The sequence below is a fragment of the Desmodus rotundus genome, chromosome 3 (assembly GCF_022682495.2).
Source record: "Desmodus rotundus isolate HL8 chromosome 3, HLdesRot8A.1, whole genome shotgun sequence".
Taxonomy (NCBI): Eukaryota; Metazoa; Chordata; class Mammalia; order Chiroptera; family Phyllostomidae; genus Desmodus; species Desmodus rotundus.
Window position 1 is genome coordinate 169,425,949 of NC_071389.1, and position 22,030 is coordinate 169,447,978.

Sequence of the window (22,030 nt, forward strand, 5' to 3'; positions counted from 1 at the left end):
TTATCTCTGTTAGAATCAGGTAATATTAACTAGAGGAGTCGCCATTGGAGTTAACATTGCCTATAACTCCAACAGAGATTAGGGGTCAGGACCACCCATGGTGTGTAACTATTGTCTGAAACTAGATGAGATGACTAAAACTAGACTAACATTTCATGTTTTTAAATTTTGACTCTTTATTAAAAGAACTTGTGTATAATACATTGAAAAGGGCACTGAATTAGGAGTTAGGCTTCAAGTTCTGCCTTTATCATTAATTAGATTAGTGATCTTTGGCACGTTTTAACCTTAATTTACAATTTTCAGTCTGTAAAATGAAGAATTTGATCTAAGCCACCTATTAACAAATTGTATTGAATAAAGTAGTCATCTCTTAACACTAATTTGCTTGGGCAAATATTTAAATAATACTATACAATACGTTACTCAAAGATTGACAGTCAACGCATAAGAAGATCTAAATCTTGTAGAAAGAAATGTAAATATGTTTAAAGTTAATTAGATTTACATGATAATGGAATGCCTGTTTAGTATGAGTTAGTTTTAAGTAACCAAACAATATATGTTCTATTTATGTCCAGTATGTCTTAGTGAATCACTTTTATGAACTGCTTATCTAAATGATATCTAAATATCTTCCCATATTTAAAATTCTGATTCTATGACATAAATAATCTACATATGCTTTGTACTTGTTGACTTCCAAGCAGCTATTGGTCGATTCCGAAGTTCAGCCGTAGCATTTTTCCTTTCAAAAGAAGACTCCCATTCCTAAACGTGCATGCTATCACATGTCAGAGATAACACAGCTTAGTCTAAGCTACACAATTAAAATATAAACAGTGGTAGATTTGGCATGACCTAACTCCTGGGACTTTGTTTAAAAAGTCAAATATTACACATACATATTTTTTTGCTTGTTTGATTTTTCAATGAGCTCTGCCACTGCAGCTCAAGGGAGATTAAGGGGGGAAACCTACATAAACACAAAGCAAAAACCTGAGCTTGTGTGTAAAGCTACTGCACTGGAGCGAATGTGGTTTAATTCTTGGCACTGGCAGCTTGTTGGAGAATTACAATATGTTGGCATGAGTCTCTAGGCCTCATTGTTCCAGATGAGGGAGTCAGTCTTAAGAGTGTTTGGCACTGAAGGGAAAAAGGAGTGAGAGTTATAGGGAATGAACAGGCCCTAAAGAGGCAGGATGCTGTTGTAACAATGGCTGGCACAGTTGGGGGGGACATTCGCTGGTGGGGATTGCTACAGTCATTGATGTGAAGAAGCATATGTGAGCAAGAGAGGCAAGGTTAAGAAGGGAAAGCAAGCAAACGTATCAAAAGGGTCCAGTTGGCAAAAAGGGACAGAAGTAAACCAATCAGAGTCATCTTAATATTAATATGCTGATAAGGATATCTTTCATATCTCTCCAATTTAGCTCATAGTTTATTTCTTAACATTTATTTTATTTTCTCTTTTAAAGTATATACAAAATTGGCCTTTCCTTTAAAGAGACAGATCCTTGAATTAAGCGTACTTGCTTTTGTATTTCATTTGTTCCTCTTTCTGCCCAGGTGATGTCAGACAGTGTCATTCTGAGCTTTAATTTTCTCATATGCAAAATAGATATAACAATAATGTATACTATTGACAAAATTTTTGTTTGCATCTGAAATCATTCTACACATGAAATGCTATGCAAATAACAATAGCTATTATTATTCCTCACATTTATTTTCATATATGGAGCTGTAATTTTTATTTTCACATTAACTGTGATACTCTTGTACTTGGGAGAAGTAATCTCTGAAAAATCTTTAAAAGTTTTTCAATTAACCCCTGGGCAGATGCCTTAGTTAGTGGGGGCATCCCCCCATACACCTAAAAAGGTTGTGGGTTTGATTTCTGGTCATGCATGGGCGTCTCACATCAATGTTTCTCTCCCTTGCTTGCTCTCTGTGTCTCTCTCCCTCCCCACCCTCTTCTCTCTCTCTACCATCTTCCTCTCTCTCAACATAGCCTCAGGTGAGGACCAAAAAAATAAAAAAGTTTTTTCAATTAAATTATGGTATATCTTAACATGAAAATAATGGGTAATACAAGATTTGAACATTTGGAAATAATTAAGCACACAAACATTCCTTACTCACAGTAATATAAAATGGATGTTGATATGTATTTATAAAAACACATTATATTTTAGAAAATGGAATATTTAATAGGTAATTACTATCTTTTACTCCATAAGCACTAAAGCAGATCTTATATATTAAATTTTTCAAATTGTTTAAAGTTTTGCTTTACTTGTATTCACACATTCATGAACAGTGTATTATAAATATTGAGGTTTTGACATTTGATCCTTTATAATTATATCAATATTCTATAGTCTTTACCATTTTTTAGAGAAATTTCAATCATTTGTACCTATCTATCCATTGTGCTGATTATTGTGAGATCATTTCTTGCCACTCCTTCAAGAACTACGATGGAAACAAGTTGAAACACTAGCTGATAGAATACCAGGTGTGGATTTGTTTAAAACACTTCGTTTTACAGTAATTTGGATAGGGAGGTGAAGTGAGTAAAATAATGTACTTTTGGCCCCTCCGAGCCAGCCAGGGAGGAAGTCTTGGTGAGAACCCAGACTGTTTGACTCACAGGCCTATAATCTTTCCCCTATATGAGTGCATTTTCATTTCATCGTACATCGCTGCCAAATGGTCACAGGTTTTCCTTAGATCACACAAAATTCTAAAGTGCAAAGTCATACTGTGGGACTGTATCCTGCACTTAAAGAGAACTGTAAGAGATCTTTGCTTTTAATCCCCCCATACTGCTCATAGGTACATGTCACCAGGGAATTCGATTATTCTTTCAAGTTTTTACCTCACCCATCCAATGGAGTTAATAATTTTGGGGCTGAGAAGCTTCCCACATGCCCCTTTAGTTCTTCTGGCTGTTTGAATAATTCAAACTCCATACAGCAGATTAACAGGAGACAAATCTAACTTTAATACATATGCAGAGGAAATTCACGTAGCATGAAAATTCCAAAGACCGTGGGGAAAAATGAAACTTATAGGTCATTTGGGACTAAGGAGGGGAAAGAAGGTAGGCAGTTCACAGGTAGATGAGAAAGAGCAAACATTTGGTAAAAACAAATTCTTGCAGGGCCACGTAGAAACAGTGGGACACTGAGGGGAGTCTAGTGACCAGATTTTCGCTTGGATCCTCCCCATCTGCCACACTCACCGTATGTGCTAAGGTGAATATGCTGAAATGCCCTTCCTGAAGCAGGTTTTTCTATATGAATCTTTTTAGGCAGGTAAGGGGGAGGTTAAACACAAAAACAAATACTATTCTTGACTTTGTTGGGCTTTCATTGTTTTCAGCTGGAAGTAATCTGCCAGCCAGGGTGGCACATTCTGGGGAGACTCCCTTCAAATCCCACAGTAGCACTAGTTTCCACACACTGTCCACACTTGTTTTGCAGATGAAGAGAAGACATACGTGTGTGTGTGTGTACTAGAAAGAGCAAAGGCTTTGAGATTCAGTAGTTTGAACTAACTTCGTATTGAACTATCACGAATAGTTCCCGAAACTTTGGTTTCTTATACGGTAAAATGGATGTATAAAAATCTAATTCAGATAATTATTGTGAGAAGTTTAAGATGCCACATGCAGAGAACCTGGTGTATTGTTCGGCATTTAGCCCTCAAAACAGTAGCTCTCCTCAGGGTTTCATTGTTGTCCAGGGAGTCAGGAATTTGTAGGGAACAACAAGACAAAACAGTTCAAGACTCAAGCCCTTTTCTTCTTCTTTTTTAAACCTGTAAAGTGGATATAACAACACAAGCCCAGTCTTCAGGTGTTTGCTGTGATTAAATGAGAAAATGCAGGTAAAGGCATCTAGCATAGGTCCTGAAACATAGGCTGCTCAGTAAATGTTCACCGAATCTGAATTTAAAGCATAATCTTCATCCAAATTGCAAATATTAGTGTCTTTATTCAGCCGCAGACATGACAACCCCGAGTAAGATATGCTTCTGATTTTGCATCTTCCAGATTGCTTGTTCTCAAAGAAGTTATTCATTTTTCTGTAGTCTATGTTAAAAGGCAGGTACTTGAAAAAAGCGGCTCTGTATATGAGCCTTCTATCTTTATGTAAGTTAATAAAGAGGCCAGGAATGCTCTGCAGGTTTCAGAAATCTGGTGGCTGTTTCTTTAACTCTGCAACTTAGACAGAAGACTTCTGTTTCTTTATAAGCACACTACAGTGAATATTTTGTCTAGCTGCAGGGGAAAAGCTTTGTCATGGACTTTGCAGACAATAGCCTTAAAAGTAAAATGGTCTGCTTTTGGTGCCGGGAGGTTCAGGGGCCTATTGTTAGTGCACAATGGGTTTCTATTGCTGCATTCCTGCTTTGCAAAGGTTTGTTAGCTTTTAATGACTGACAGTGCTCTATTGCAAATACCATATTGGCTGTGCCCTGTTTACATGCTTCTCAAGAATTTTTGTAGAGTGCTAGAAAAAAGAAACGGTGGTGTGTGTTTGACCTACTCTGATAAGGCTTAAAAAATAATTTCACTCATGAAAGTGTGTACTGGGGACATAGACCTTGGAAGTCCTTGCAGAAGTACTTACAGTTACCTTTAAAGCTTAAATAAACAGAAATATCAATAACAGTAAGAAAATATTTAATTCATTTTATTGCTTGTAGAATTGTCATTACCATTTTAAAAACAATATGGTATAAAAAGGGATATTTTAAGAAAAAGTAAATTGTTTAGGATGTTTCCCCTAAATGTGAAAAATGGAAAGACATACTTTGCTACAAAGGAAAAAATGCATTTCATGCATTCTATCGGTAAACGTGCACACAGTAGTGGTGATATATATAATTTTCACCATACATACAGACCATGTAAAGCAGTAATCAGAGTCTTTTCACCGTTTTATTTTCCACAAGTTTTTGACATCTGAAAACTGAACATTCCATGTTGTTACAGTTACTCCAAGGCAAATTTCACCTTAGTTTGTTGAGAGCTCCACACAGGCTTTGAGATTCTGATATCGGATGGCAGCAAGATCATGGCCTTAAGAAGAGTAGATAGCAGTAGCTAAAGATGAGGATGGAGGAGCCTTAAAATGCATTTGATGTGGGGAAAATTAACCAGTTTCTAATAATCTTATGGTCTCTAGGCCAGACGGTCCCTTTGATAAGTTAACATGTACTCCCTTTATGCTCCTAGTAGGGGGTCGACAAATGTCTGCACAAACACAAATACGCATAAACACCAGTGGGGAGGATGGCAGTGTGCGTCTCAGACCCAGATAATAAGTGTGGGTATTGTTATTTAGATGGAGCATACTGGGACACTTATCTTTTAGCACACTCCATTTTCTAACTGAATGCAGTGCTAATCGTGGGATTGAAAGCCATTGTAACTGTGGACCCATCTAAATGCTGACAAGAATATACAATTACATTGTTTGGAACTGAGTTTAATGTTTGGGGGTTTTATTAGCATTTATATTTAGTTATACATTAAAATTCAGACACAAAAGGGGAGGTCAAAACTGTGTAATATATAGAAACAAATATCAGACTAAAGCATAACTTGGCTCTCTAAAATATGTGTGCCCGGTCCCAATGCAGGGCATTTTTTAAAAAGTGTGACACAAATCTGAAATAAGCAAATAATAGGTTTCCATTATAGGCATTACTCACTTCTCTAGATTTTGCAATCTTTGTAAAGCTTCTTTTGTACCAACTTTTTTTTTAATGTTCACGGCAAATCTTTCCACAGTGTGCTTACCACCACATGATGTTAAACACATATTATAAAGTGGATGTAATTGTAAACACACAGAGGGATATAATTACATGTAGCAGATTTAAGAGCTAATTCTTTGCCTTTTTTTCTCTGCATTTTATCAACATAATTATTTTTTGACTGCAGACTAACACCCTGAAATTGACAAGCATCCATTATAGCAGGAATTTATTCACCAAATTGAAAAACAATGAACTGCAGGCTTATATGTACCCATTGTCATAAAGAATTAGAACCGCTTTGTTCTGCAAAAGGAAAAAGCTAATGATTTTGAAACAGCAAGTGACAAAACATTCTTTTTTTTTCCTCCCCTGCCATCAGTTTGTTGATGAAGTCATTATGAACTGGGGCTGGGATTGGGATGGCCTTATTTTTAGCAGATAGACTTTTAAAAAAAAATTAAAAACTTCACTTGATTTTAGAGAGAAAGAGGAAGGGGGGTCAGTGAGAGAGAGAGAGAGAAAAAGAGAAACATCAATATGGTGTTCCACTTATTTACACATTCATTGGTTGCTTCTTGTATGTGCCCTGACTGGGGATGGAACCCACAACATAAGTGTATCAGGACGACACTCCAACCCACTGAGCTCCCCTGCCAGGGTCTGACAGCTAGACTTTTGATAAGCTCCATTGTAAAGACAGCCATGTGGATTGCTTACATCTTTTTTTCTTCTTTACTTAGAAACCCCCAGTATTGAGAAGCTACTATCAAAGGACTGGAAAGACAAGCTTCTTGCAATGGGATCAGGGAACTTTGGTGAAATAAAAGGTAATATGTTTGTTAATTATTTTGATCCAAAATGTATCAAAATTAAGTTAATATTTAGGAATATGGATGGTAATAAAGTACTTCTGCTCCCTCCCTGTTTTGCCTTGTGCGTTCACTGTCTTGGTGTTTCTTCGTTCTAGCTTGGAAGTAGATGTATCGGAGTTCTTGTTTTTCCCTGTTTGTACCTTACAGGATAGTGGTGTGTTGTTTGAATAGAATGATCTTACTGTACCTTTAGCAGGCTTTGAGATTCATATAAAAAATTAGCGATATACTTTTTAAGTAGGAATGTACCTAAAGGTTTAAAAACTGCATATTACAAGTTGATTTCCTACATGCCACCTATTAGAAGTATGGATGTACATAATCTACATTTAAAATCAGAATGATGAATGAGGAAATCTTAAAAGAAGGTTGTTTTGTACAAATAAGGGCAACATTTTTGTTTTTTGAGTCAGAAATTACATACAAATAAGAGAAAAATTCTATATGGACTTCCAATAATACTGAATATTCATATCTTAATGAACTTATCCTAATAACAAAGGGAGAAGATTAAATTTCCCATAAAAATATGGTCAAATGATCCTTTCAAATTAATTTAGAAGTGTGGTTTCTTAGAGCACAGTAGGCAATCTATGGTTTTCTATTTGTTGCTAATAGGACAGTTTTAATTCTGAGTTCTGAAGGATATTCTTTCAGGAAAAAAACTTATCAATATTAAAATATTGCTATATATTCCTCTGTATATTTTGTGATAGGGACTGAATATCTGTTCAAATATCACCGGATTTATATTGGTATACATGTTCAACTATGTGTGTAAGTAGCTTCTTAGCATGTGTGTGCATGCCCCCAATGAGAGGTCATTGCCTCTGAAGTCTCCACAGGAGAGCATCCTGGAGGAAGGCGAAGCCCAGATTGGTCTTCACAAATGTCTGGCCTCCATGCCACTAACATCATGGTAATTTGAAACTTCCAGAAAATATTTGCCTGAGTAGTTCACTTTTCGTCAATATATTTGGAGTTTACGTATATTCAGGCGATGATTAGATATGAATGGGTGGTGAGAGAATGAATAGGTGCTAATCAACAAAATCTGTATTGGGATCCAATTTAAGCAAGTAGTAATATTCCTAAAAGGGCTTGAGGACAAAGTTGAAAGAGAACAAAGAAGTTTTTACTGAGGCAGCATATATTTTGTATTATTTTGTTGGATTTTAACCCATTTGCACCTGAGATAAAGGATGCATTATTCTCCAAGGTTCTGTATTCTCCTCTGACCTAGGTAATGACTGAACGAAGAGCCCATTTCAAACCTTGTGATCTCGTTGCATTGGAGGACACACATTTTTCCCTCCCTGGTTTTCCTCACAAGTCAGACTTAAAAGCAGCAACAGCAGTGATGATAAGCTTAGAGGAAAGAAGCTCAGCTGTCCTTTCAGGCTTGCCTGTGGGGTTTGTTCAGGAAGCTGTAGTGCAGTCAAAAAAGAAGTTTCTGTCTTTAATTTTGAGTTTTTTAAGCTTCGCATTCGGAGCACGAGTTTGGTTATTGTGCTCTGGTTCTGTTCAAAATGCTGTTTTCTGATGCACTTTAAAAGCAACTGTAGATCTTTCTTCTGTTGGGGGCATGGTTATTAGGTGCTCGGATCGGGTTTGGCAGAAGACTGGGAAAATTGCGCTGGGCTGCTTTCCCTGCTGACTGCCCGTGACAGTTGCAATTACTATCCATTGTTCATAGGTGGCTAGAAAGTGAAGAGGATACAATTGTGGGTTGCCCTCTGGGGGTAAATAAATTTTACTTAATGGTTCTTGGGGGGTCAGACTCCCCATGATTATGTAGGGCCCAGGAATGTGTTTTTCATGCCTCCTCAGAAGTTGGACAAGAACAATGGCTTAGCTGTTCGGCAGCTGCTTTTTTATGAGGCAAAGAAAGGTGTAAGTCTCATGGACTCGGTCGGGGTAGGGAAGGATAAGTATGAGCTTTTTTCGTCTGAAAATATGAACTTATTCCATTATTAGATGATTTAATAATGACACCTTAGAATAATTATTGGAGTAGAATCTTTGCTTACATTAGGATGTGTATCCCCTCTATGGTATTTACCGAGTCTTCTCGCGGATTGAAACTTTTCTCCACCATTTATGCTGACCGGTTTTCATTTAACTTTTAATTAGTTCCAGGAAAATTGCAAGTGGGTGAATGAATGTGTGTGTTTGTGTGTGTGTACACACATCAGCACACACCTATTCTTGAGCATCTAAGACTACAGCCAAGCGAGGACAGAGCTCAGTCCCTAAGTGCTGGCTTCCAGTTGCTGTGAGTTACTTTCAGAGCGTGCAGACAAAGATATAGTTACAGCTCAGCAGAGTTCAAAGATGTGTTTCTTACTGTTAAAAAAGTAAAAATGCTAATTTTTTAAAAGTAGGAAAAATAAATAGCATTTGATTTGGATAGTTCAGCTATCAATAATAAATTGTTGTCATACCTGCTTAAAGTCAATCTCACTTCTTAAGAAACAATGTGAGCCCTTAAAGGTCACCACTTTGAAAAGCATAAAATTATTTTTCAGGCTAGATGACTTTGTCTGTAAGAATTTATACCATTTTATGGTCTGGTACTTTGGAAGTGTGAAGTAATTAGGTCTTAAAGTTACATTAGCAACAATACAGAAAAAGGACACTAGATCTAGTTTTGCAGTTTGACTAAAAAGTTCTGCTGACAGCAAACAGTCCATCTATCTAACAAACTTATTAGCTGCCTAAAAAAAAACCCCACACAAAACAGTTATTTCTTCTCTTATCAGCCATATAGTGGAACTGGCCAGTTTACATTTTTTTTTTGCCTTTATCTAAAGGTCCTGTGAAATAAAGAAAGACCTTTTATAGCCTCATAGCTCCCGAAGGGGGAAGACAACAATGGCTGCATTCCAGATGACAGCCAATTGTGTCACACAATGTTTCCGTGAGCACGAAGGTCATTGCATTGGCACTTCACCTGAGAACCGTATCTGCGGATCCGTGGTGGCTTTGACTAATCTAAACAGATCTTTCGTTTTTCAGTAATGTCATTGCAAGTTTGTATTTTTCCTGACTTAAATTTAGCTGTAGAGTTATAACAAAAAATATCTGCCTGCAAAGTTCTCTAGCATAGTATTTCTGTTTGGTGAGGGTGTGAAAGAAGGGCACTGTTTGAGAGGTTTTCTGGCTAGGCTACTCAGAAATGCCTAGATCAGTGTCTCCACCGGCCTTCTGTAGAGCCTGGTTTCTTTCCCCTCAGTTTCCCTCCCAGACCCTCCTCACCCTGCTCAGAATGCATTCATTCAGGCAGGCAGCGTGTGGTGTCTGGTATTATGGAAAAAGCCAGCTGAAGTTAAGATAGTAAAAAATTGACTGTTTTTGAAAGTTATAATTTTGTTCTTTCTAGAAGTTGGGACACAAAGGCAAACACCAAACAGTTCTATAATGCCAGAAATGAATAGATTCAAGGAAATAATCCATTCAGCAATACTATGGCCTTTCAGAACTCATGAATTAAAGACATCCTTGGTGAATTCAACATGTGGATTAAAGTAGATCCTCTCTTAGGTGACATAACATTTTGAGATAAAAGAAAGATATTGATTTAGTGTGTGGCTTGAAAGAGATAATTCTGTTTAAATACATTAAACAATTTGAAAGCGAGCAGATTTGGGATAAGAATCAGATCCCAAGTAATAAATCTGAGGGGGGTCTGCCTTTCTCTCTTGTTGGATAAGCATGCCACTAAAAGAAGCTTTAGTCATAAATTTAGACTAACTTAAGTTAGTCTATTTATCACTGTATTTTCAGTTAATCCAACAAATGCTGCTATCTGGATGCATCTGCATTTGACTGACTGATTGATTGATTGATTATCTCCTTCATTTAAATGTAAAGTCTATAAAGCAGACTTTTCTTCAGGCTTGTGCACTGCGGCATCTCCAGCACGCAGACTGGTGTGAGGCACATGGGAGGGACTCTGTACAGATGCTGAATGAGTTAAAGAAAATAACCAGTCATTGGATGTAGTTCTCAACTGGGGATGTTTTTGCTCTACAAGGGGAAATTCGGCAGTGTCTGGAGACATTTTGGGGGGTGTTGTAGCTAGGTGGGGAGTATTACCAACATCTAGCCAGAGGCATTGAGTACAGCTCCAGAAAAAGAATGCTATGGCCTGAAGTGTGAGTAAGTGCCCCGACTGGGAGACCCTGATGTAGGAGGAGACGTTTCCAGGGGAAACAACTGGAGGCAAAAGCCCTAAGGTGGGAGCATGTTTGTATATTGGTCTTAGAGAAACCAATGGGTGAAAGAAGAAGGATGTGATGAAAATGGGTGTGATGATGCCACAGAAGTTCAGAGCCTGACCATTCAGGGCTTTGTAAGGGTAGGGACTTTGAATTTCATTCTATAGGCAGTACAAAGCTATGACATGGTTTTATACAGCTATGTGATAGGGTTTGATATACCTTTCTGAACAGTATTCTGAACTTTTGCTTGGAGAATGGATTTAGTAGGGGAAGAAGTAGAAGCAGGTGGAATGGTTAGAAACTGTTGTAGTCTTCAAGGCAAGCCCGTGGTGGTGGTGGTCTGGAGTGAGGAGGAGTAGTGGAAATGACAATTCTTGGGCTGCTTTATAATATGGTCTTGGGTTAACTGGATTCCCAGTGCACTGGATATAGAAAGTGAGGCAGGAAAAGAAATTCAGACATGGTATGGGTGGCAATACCTCTTACTGAGCTGCGGATGACTGAAGCTGGTTTCCTTCCCTCGTGACATCTGTACATTATTTTACTAAGGAATATTCTGACTTGTGCTGCTTCTCTTCTGGAACCTACAGAACTATAGGAATCACTCAAATGATTAACATGCCTGTAGCTACTAAGCAGCAGGAAAAACTGGAATGTAGAGTATATTTGGTCTTTTACTTCAGTAATCCTTCATCCTAAGAAATTAAAGCCAGACTAGAATAGATTAAAACACTTGAGTTCAAATAACTGAGAAAAGGAAAATAAATTACTGTCATTGGCATGACATGATTTGAATCCAACGGAGCTAATCCATCCATACATACGCAGTTGGGTCCTCATGGTGTTACAAACTTGTATAAATCCTAAAAATCTGAATCTAAGTAAAGAAAGTAGCTACTCTTTTTGTTTAGTGAGCCTCTGGGATTTGCCAATGATCTACTTAATTCTCTTTTAAGTCTAGGATGTTTTGTAACTATTACCAGAATTTCCAATATTCATAAGATCATTTGTTACAACCTCCCCACACACTGGGAGACAATTACAAAGAACATGATAATTTAGAGATGAATCCATGGAACTTACTCCTTCATCTTCATTTAGTACTCATAAAAATGGGGGAATTTTCTTTTATGAAAGCTTAGATTCCTTGGCTTAACTTTTTTGAGTCAAAACCAGAATACATACTTATGCAAGTATTTTATAAGATAAAACATCTCCCCATTTTCCTTGGCTGTATGGCATGCCCAACATTCAGAGTGGTATAAAGGGAATGGACTTTATTATTTCTGTTATTCATTAAACATGTTTAGATGATTCACTATATGCCAGGTTCTGTAACAGGTAATGAAAATATAAAAAATGGTAATTTACGACTGTTGCTGTCACAACTATCTCTGCCAGCTTTAGGACACAATGCAAAAATAAGATAATACAATTAGTGATTAATTACCATAATAAAGATACATACTGTTTGGATTCCTAAGGAAGGGAATGGCTGTTATTAGTGAAAATAAGGAAAAGAATCACAAAAAATAAGACACATGAGCTCCAGCATGAAAAAGGAATGTTTATGTAGTTGGCACTTGTGAAGGGTGTTATTTGGGAAGAATAGTGGAGAATTCGGTGTGACTAGAATATAAGATTCACAAAGGAATGGGAAGGTTGGGTTATATTTTGAAGCAATTCATTCATTTTTTTAAGGATCAGTTGACATTTTATTCAGAAAATACTGGAAGTATTTAAACATAGAAAGTGATATTACAATATTTGTTTTCTAGGAAGATAATTTTGGTGCCTGTTAAAAGGATAGGCTTATGGAGAGAAAAATTAATGACAGGAAATTCTATTAAAAGTTTGCCATAACAATGCATGAGAAAGATGATGAAGAATGACAATGGAGACAGAGAAGGGAATCTGGAGCAAGAGCTCTCCCTAAGTATGGGAGAGCAGTATTGATGTTATATTGTCACTCGTCTGAAGGAAACTGTTATGGGTTGAATTTCCTGTTGTTTTCCTTTTTTTAGATTTTTATTATTTATTTATTTTTAGAGAAGGGAAGGGAGGGAGAAAGAGAGGGAGAGAAACATCAGTCTGTGGTTGCCTCTCACACGCCCCCTGCTGGGGACCTGTTCGATTCCCAGGTTGTGCCCTGACTGGGAATCTAAGTGGGGAATCTCTTGCAGGCCTACACTCAATCCACTGAGCCACACCAGCCAGGGCTGGATATTTTTTATTTAAAAAACGTTTCCAGCACTTACATTTTTTAATGTTAGAATTCTAATTATAATAGTCACATAGTTATTCTTTGAGTCAGTGTCCTTCTTTTTGATGCACCTAAATATCTGAGGCATAATAAATTATTAGTGTCAATCTAATGAGTACCGGCAATGAATAAGGCAGGAGTATAAGGCATGATTCTTGCCTTAAATTCACTCAGAATTTTTTGTATGGATGTTTCTTTTCTAGCCTATGTAAATTGCATTAGAAACTTTATTTCCATTCCCAATGGGCAAATGAAAATTTAAAGCCACTAACTCTAGCTACTACTTCTTTAAAAAGCACATGCTTTTTCAGCATAAATTGGTAGGGAGAAATGCAGTGGGATGGGGAAGGGTAACTGAGTTATAACAGATTCTTCTATCTAATTACATATGTACAGGTGGCAAATGCATTATTAAAACAGTGCTTAGTGTCTTATGTTTCAAGCGAAAATTGTAATTAAAAAGTATGTTCTCTCCTTCCGCTATTACTTTACCATAGAGGTCTTATCTCTGGTGAGTTTTAGAACAATTAAAAGTGATAATGTTTCTGTTTCAGTGAACTACTCACCTTTCCATTGTATCAAATAAGTATGTTAACCCCACTTAGATGATTCACTGGTACTTTCAAATCTTGAGCATGCTATTTATTTTAAATGACTGCTGTGACTTCTTCAAATCTTAGATTTAAGTGTAATCTTAGGTGACCATAATGTGGTCTGTTTATTTTCAACCATATTACATTATTTCATGATAAACTAAATTTATATCTCAAACTTAGATATTTTCTCTGCTAGCTATATTCTATTTTTGAAGAAAGTATGAGTGGCATGTGAGAAACCAGGCTGAGACTTGATTGGTGAAGAGCTTGTTTTCCCCTTTTAATGTTGGCTTCCTTAGTTCTGATTCCTCAAGTTTCTTTTTAAGGAATCGTATCACTGATAATAATATCTTGAACTCTTAATAATTGTGGTTATTAAATTTTCACGTCTTTGTACTACCTCTTTAATTTGATTTGAAAAACTACGTAGGCCCAGGAGAATTGTGCTTTGGACTTCTTTTTACTTCCATCAGGCTCCAACGTAGAACATTAAAAATAGTAGCTTGTCAGCCTACAGCTTTTGGTTTACTTGTACAATAAAGGGGGAAAAGCTATAAATTGTTGCTTGTTATAAATAACAAAAACAATTATAATATTCATTCATTCTGATATTTTGCTATGGGTAAATAACCATCACTTTTTACTACTGAGTTCAAATCCAAAAGAAAGTAGCGTTTGTGTGTTCAACCTTATAATTGGAACAGTTCTCTACACAACAGAATCATTGTTGTTGAAAAATTACTCTCATCTCATGTATCCTTTCTTATATGTTTTATTGCTGTATTATTTTCAGGGACTCCTGAAAGCCTAGCTGAGAAGGAGAGGCAGCTCATGGGTATGATCAATCAGCTGACCAGCCTGCGAGAGCAGTTGTTGGCTGCCCACGACGAGCAGAAGAAACTGGCTGCGTCTCAGATCGAGAAGCAGCGCCAGCAAATGGAGCTGGCCAAGCAGCAACAAGAACAGGTGAGTAAGGACTAGAGACAAAGTCAAATTCCTTTGCTTTGTTTTTTGTGCTATTTATGTCACTGTCCTAGGAATACAAAGAGCAATTAAAGCCTCTCTCCCCTTTCCCCCACATAAATAAATAAAAAGGCAAAACACCAACGCAAACTCTGATCCGAAGAAGGTTACCAACTACTTTAGCGCTATGTAACATGGAGGTAATTATAATCAAGGTCAGGTGCTGGTAAGTCACATGAGAATTACCAAAAAGAAACGTGGAGAGTCAAGAGAACATTTCCAGTCAGGGACATTATAAAAGACTTTATTAAAGAGGTTTGTTATGAGCTTTGAAGAAAGGTAGGATTTACCAAGTGAAGTAAATTTTCAATCACGGGGCAGGAATTTGAAATAATAAGAACGAGTGAGAATCTAAACTAGATAAGGTAATGACCATGGGTAAAAAGAAGAAGGAAATAAACAGCTGGAAGAGTTAACGGTTAGTTGAGTTTTCTGAGTGGGCAAAAGGCAGAGGAAAAGCGCTGAGCCTGAGTAATCGGGAAAGTCGGGGGGGAAGGCAACTTTGGAACAGCAAGGGGTGTGTTATACTGAACTAGAGCCGGTGTCAGGTTGTCCCTCTAGAGGTACATGAGAGACCGGTAGAATGTCAATCAATGGCTTGGAAGGGAGGGTTGAGCTAAATGTTTTAGATTTTCTACGTAGAGATGAGAGCTTAAAACACCGGAGTAGATCAGTTTTATCCACCTGTTCAACTGAGTGCTTCTTACATGCCAGGCACTTTCCCAACTGCTGAGGCCACCTCCATTAATCAGAAAGACAAAGCCCCAAAATTCTAGTGGAAAGGGATGATTAACAAATAAACAAAGGAAATGAATAAAACATTTTTAAGTAATGATAAGTAATTTGAAGAAATGTAAGAAAAGTGATACTGATTTATATGGTAAGGTAATGTTTTCTTAGATTGGGTTTGGCACTTAAGCTCATATTTAAATGACATACCAGAGAAACCCATATTAATATCTTGGGTTCAGAGTGTTTCATGCAGAGAAATGGCAGCTTTGAAGGCCTTAAAGGGTAGATCCTTGGGAGGTACTGTTGTTCAGCTGCTAGAGATAGGAAAATGAACAAATCTAGAAACAAGGAGTTACTGGATTTGTCATTTAGATTCTTATTGTTGACCTTTAAGAGTATGGCTTCTATGTAGCTTTAAAAGCAGAAATCAGACAATAAGAATTGGCCTGTAGAATAATTGATATTTAGTGGGAAATGGGAGACAAAGCATAACAACTATTACTTAAAGGAAAGTTGGTAGTAATAAGTGAAGACAGAGGGTGTCATAAGCTGAGCTTACATACAGAGATGGTTCATCTTTTGTAGGGCTAACTCCCTTTAATATCCCATGTTCTGGGTTCAGTCCCCTCGCCGTCCACAGTAGAGGAGAACCACTGTTTAGTCAAGGGTATTCAATACAGCTTTCAAAGGGTAAACTAGCATAGTTGAAAGAGGTAAAGAAATATTCAGATTATATTTGAACGGATCCCCTTTCTTTCCATTTATTCTCTCTACTTGGTGGTTCATAACTACTTGAAAGATGACATTTTTATCTATAATGAAATGCCTCATTAAAATCTCTGAATGGCATTTAGTAGATATTCCTTAAGATACAGGTTAGGTTTCTCTTCTCTTGAGGACTTCTTTTCTGGCTCTCCTTCTAACAATCCCTACTTAGTATACTTCCTATAGTGTATGCCTACTCCGTACATGCTAATCTTCTTCTGAAAGCCCTGGGAGATACTAATGAACCTGTTTACTGCTCAGCCTTTCCACGATACTCTGCATTCCATTCCACCTTCATTGGTTCAACAAGTACCTACTGAGTACCAATTTGATTCCAGGTTCTGTTCTAGTGATTGGGATCCAGCAAAGAATGAAACAGACAAAAATCCTTCATATATGGAATTGTAGTTGGGAAGAGATAGATGTTAAATTTTTTTAAAGTAAAATGTAGTGTGTGTTGATTACGGTGAGTACTAAAGCAGAGAATTAGGGATGAGGATGACAGGTAGAGTAGCTCTTTTAAAGTGAGTGGTCAGGGAAGACATTGTTGACAGGGTCATGTTTGAGTAGAGGCTTGTAGGAGGTGAGGGAGTGAGCAATGCAGTCATCTCAGAAGAGTGTTTCCAACAAGGGGAAAGCAAGAGGTGCAGAGGCAGGAGTATCCTTGAGAGGTAGGAACATCCTCGGTGTGTTGAAGAGACAGGAGAGCAGTGTAGCCAGAGTGGAGGGACAAAGGGAAGAGAAGGAGGAGATGAAATTAGAGAGGTGGCCGAGTCATACTGGGCTTGCGGGCATTACCTGCACACTGGCCTTTACTCTGACTGAGACAGTGTTTTGAAACGATGAATAATATGATACAACTTATATTTTCAAAGGATCCTTCCAGATGCTAGTTTAAAATAGGTTTTAGGGAGCAAGGGCAGAAGCCAAAAAAGCAAGTAGGAGGCTATCACAACAATCCAGGCAAGAAGGAATGGTAACTTGGAACAGCAATAAGGGTAGAGGGTATGAAGAGGTCAGTTTCTTGATTAAAGTCTTAAGATGCTAATGAGAGGATTTAAATAGAGCTGGAATATTGGTATGTGGCAGGAAAGAACTGGATGAGGAAAAAGTGATACTCCCTTTTCATATCCTTTCCTACCTTTCTTCAGAAAAAAATAATTTTTACTACATTCCTAAGATAAAATAAAGCATTAAGATAATTATACTTGTACTAATATCCATAAGAGAAATAAAAAGTTCACTGCGTGGCCAGGCAGACCCATCCGTTCATATGGGTTCTTGCATTCATAGTAAAGGACTGCTTGAATCATATTTATCCTGAATTTTCAGCTTCCTGATACTGAATTTAAGGAAGTATACTTTTTAATGAAAATCATTGTGATGAGGATAAGAATCAGAGCTTATTTATAAGAGACTGATGTTAAAATCTCTTGAGAGGGCTACTTACCCTTTATGATGCATTGAAAATGCCTAAAATTTTCTTCTCATCTATTCAACCAAGCATTCCTTATCAACTATTTATTCCGTACTCCTTTTGCTCCAGGCTTTTTTGCAAATGGTGAACAAAATATATATGATCCATAGCATAGTACATATAAGGAAGAGATTGTAATCAGAGCACATAGGGGGTGATTGTGCTAGTCACTGGCTTAGAAAACATTTCAGACGACCACATGAAAGGGTAAGTCTGAATTTAGTTTTGAACCTGTTGAATTTGAAGTTCCTTTGGGAATGTCCTGGGATAAATGGGTCTTAAGCTTGAAGCAATGGTCTAATCTAGATAAACAAATTTATAAACACTTGGCATACATGTGGAAGTAGGTATAGAGGGAAAAGAATTGAGTCTACAATTAAGCCTTATAGAACTATAACATTGGATAAAGCCTTTGAAGGGGACTGAGAAGGAACAGACTGAGAGGCGGGAGCAGAAGCAGGAATATGTGATGTCCCAGAAGCTGAGAAATAAGGTTCAGGATCATTGACAGCACTGGAGCATTGACTTCTGATGAAAGGTCAAAGGGTGAGGAATAAAAAATGCTTCAGAATTTTTAGGAAATAGAAGTGACTGGTGACTTTATTAAGAATCATTTTAGTTGAGAATGGGAGCAGACACTAGAATGGGGTGCGTGGAGGAGATGGCAGTTTAGAGGTTTATGGGAAGCAGAAATGAGGATAGTATTTTAGCAAGAAACAAACCAACACAAAAACTATAACATCACTAAGAAATAAAGCGTCTTACAATACTTTGTGCTACTCTGAACTCATTGATTCCCAAACCCCATTTTATCAATACTTTCTTTCATAAAATACAGCTGAAAATATCCTAGACAGTAGCTTCTTTTTTTTAATTTTAATTTTTTATTGTTATTCAATTACAGTTGTGTGGCTTTTCAACATATTTCCAGGAAGTGAGGTTTTTGAAACTAACATTTCAAACTGGATTAGATCATTGCTGTAGTGTCTTAGGTCTTCATTTGTTCTAGGCCAAAAGAACCATACATGTTCCTAAAGACTGAATGTCATGTTTGATCCTACTTAAGGATGAATTGCTGGGACCATAGAGACACAAGTACATCTATTACCATCATCTTAATGATCGGTGCCCAACCAAACTTTGAGAAGCAGAACACTGGCAATTCCCCCAGGGCTACGTTCCACTTTAACACTTTCGTGTGCCGTCTCTCCGCAGATTGCCAGACAGCAGCAGCAACTCCTGCAGCAGCAACACAAAATCAACTTGCTTCAGCAACAGATCCAGGTCAGAAATCATAATTTCATACATGCTTCCAGTGAAAAATATTTTGTTTCTCATTCTTAGTTGGGCCTACTTGAAACAATTTGCAAAGCACAAATGACTTTCAGCATAATTCGTGACTCCATGCCTCCTGTGTCACGAGAAGGATGTGGAGGGTGGCTCTCTGTCACAGGGAGCGTCAGCCTCAGCAAGCTGACAGTACTTTTCATCCTATATTGAGGGGAAATTAATGTTAGAAATGTTTTGTTTTCTCTATGGTTTAATGTTTAAAGTGTAGCTGGAAGTCCTGAAAGTGTTCTTACTGGGGGAGGTGCAGGGGAACCAAAGCAGAGGGTGTAGCGAGTTTTCATTTAGAGCAGCGATTTTCAGCTGGTGCGCCACGAGAATTTCTGAAACATGCAATACCTGACTATTTAGCCGAGGGCACTGGCCTCTTATCTCTTAGATCGTCCAATAAAAAAAAATGACAACAGCCAACACGCCAGCTGCCTGGCATAAATCAATCAAAAATATACTTATTTTTTTTCCTGTACTGCTAAATTTTATTAATTAGTTTATGTGGCTGTGAGATGAAAAGATTGAAAATCACTGATGAAGAGCAGTGGTGGTGAGAACTTTACTGTATGCTGAAGAGCTGGGTGTGATAAAGGTGGAATTTAGGGAGCGTATGATTTTGTGTTCCAGTAGAATCTCACCCTTACTGTTACTGGAAGAAACCAAGACGGAGGGCTCTATAGCCTGTTATTTTTCTTATGTGAAAGTTTGCAATGAGAAGGAGCATTGATAAGGAAGAAATAAAGCAGCTGTATTGGTAGCAAAAGGAAAACGTAACTTGCCGGGGGTGTCCTGTCTCCACCACTTGCTGCACAAACTTTGACAAAATGTGCATCCCGTCCTGAAAATTCCCTTTCTGAAAGCACTTACATCATAGAGTACTTATGAGGATTTAACGAAGTCATGAGTGGATAGCTTTAGCCTAGTGTCAAGACAAATAGAAAATGCTCAATACTTCCTTGCTCTGGCCATCTAGAAAAGGAACCTAAATCATGGGTCCAGCAGTCCAACCCTGTGTAACATCATCCATCTGGAAGTAACTGTTAGATGTGCAGTTAGGTTATCTGGGGAGAAATTCATCGTGCTCTCCAGGTTTTATCTTGATAATCCAACACATGGCATTAAATTTGAATATTATAAATGATGGAAGAAAACGGGTCAAAATTATTTCATTCCTTTGTTGGTTGTGTTTAGACATCTTTGCCGACCAAGCTTATTACATTTAATCTAACTGGGTCAGGCACTTAGTTTCCTTATGTAGCCTACAGCGTTTACTCGGGTTTGTTCTCCCTGAGATTTCGGTGAGCGGGTCACAGCTTCAGTGAGACAGAAACATCAGTGAGATGACCCAGCCCCAAATCTTCACCCTCCTTAGCAGTAATTAGAAGAAGTACAGTTCTAATGTGATATGATCCATCAGTTCATATGTGGAGTGTGGTTGTTCAATGGTTTAAAACTGGTTATGGGATTTCCAGGTTCAGTCTAACTATGCTGACTTTGAACACAGTTTTAGTGGATGGTACCAGGTTATCTGATTTTAAATGTTTTTAGTTATTGAAAATCTATGGTAATAAAACTGTTATGGCAATTTCTTATTTTAAATAAGATATAATTCCATAATCAGAGATATGGCCCTTTGTAAATCACTTGGTTTCACTGTACTTTGATGAGGGCATAAATGGTTTAAAATTTTTATAATTTTTTTTGAGACTGAGAGAGTTCTTTGTTAAGTAGAATTGCAAAAATATGTCTAAATCCATATTATAAATATGTAGAAGGATAAGCTTTGTTTTGACCATTTAAATTGAGCCAATACCTTCAGTTCTTTTTTTGGAATTATTTCATAATTATGACTACTACATTCATAATGTGGGTTTTAAGCTCTGTCACAATGACCAAATGTTGAAATGGGTGGATTCTTGCTCCAGAGTATAGAGCGCTCTAATTTATAAGTGAGAGCATTTTGAAAAGAAAGTGCCTTAAAATTATCTGAGCTAGAGAAGACATGACTATAGAGACTGTGTTCTAGAGAGCTGAACCCAAAATGAATGATTTGCCCAAGATCCCACGGCCAGTGATAGGTACAGGTAGGATCAAAGACAAAGTTGTCTGACTGGTAATAGAAATTTTGCTAAGCATGAGCAATTTAAAAGCTTAGAATTTTTATTTGATCAAAATGTTAAGCTGCTGGCTTACACTAGTTCACAGAGATAGTAATTTGGGGAACATTAAGAGAAACTTTGAGATGTTGTATCAGTGTGGTTGTCCTCTTTCTACTTGCAGTACAGGTAAAGGATCCTGATGGAGTCAAACGCCATCAAACTATTATTTTTAAAAAGTCTGGGAAGTAGGGAATGTTTGGGGTAAAAAATAAGGACTGAGCAAGATGGCAATCTGAAAGGAATTCATTTCAGAGCTTCTAGTATATTCATTAACTAAAAGCGTAGTTCTAAAGCTTATTTTATAAACTATTAATTTGGGGCAGTCTTACAAGCAGTCAATAGTTATAAAAGTCACAATATATTTAAAATAGTTTATTGAGAGATTGTTCAAACAGTTATGGGAAGCACTAATATAGTGGTATATGTAGAAACAAAAGATTAAAAAGATAAAATATATCCTGTTTTTTCTCACACAAATCCTTATCATATTTCTTTTTTAGAATGTTTTCTCTTTTTTTTCCTCCTTTCCCTTGGAAGCATAGGACAAAGAGGAAGAAGAGTAAAAATCAAACCTGCTGTAGTGGAAGGCAAATAAAATATAAAACAAATTTTATTATAAAGTGTATTTTTCAATGCATATATAGTCAAATTCTCCCATAAAAATTTACCAGAGATTAAAATTCCTTTGATATCCAAAAATATTTGATTTACTTTTTTCTTTCTTAAATATGGAGCTTTAAGACCTTGTGGAAATAAACATACCAAGTTACGTTACTCATTTTGATTTCATTTTCTTTGATGTTT

The 22,030-nt window shown here is 37.1% G+C and overlaps 1 protein-coding gene across 21 annotated transcripts in view; it reads left to right on the forward strand.

Annotated features, from left to right (window-relative positions):
- SOX5 (SRY-box transcription factor 5) overlaps positions 1 to 22,030 on the forward strand; it is a 908,025-nt gene that overhangs the window by 697,424 nt on the left and 188,571 nt on the right. For all 21 annotated transcript variants that reach the window (XM_053921733.1, XM_024575365.3, XM_053921734.1 and 18 more), the window contains 3 exons: positions 6,519 to 6,605; positions 14,526 to 14,698; positions 18,945 to 19,013. In XM_053921733.1, coding sequence (XP_053777708.1) covers positions 6,519 to 6,605; positions 14,526 to 14,698; positions 18,945 to 19,013 — 329 coding nt within the window. The remainder of the gene's footprint in view (positions 1 to 6,518; positions 6,606 to 14,525; positions 14,699 to 18,944; positions 19,014 to 22,030) is intronic.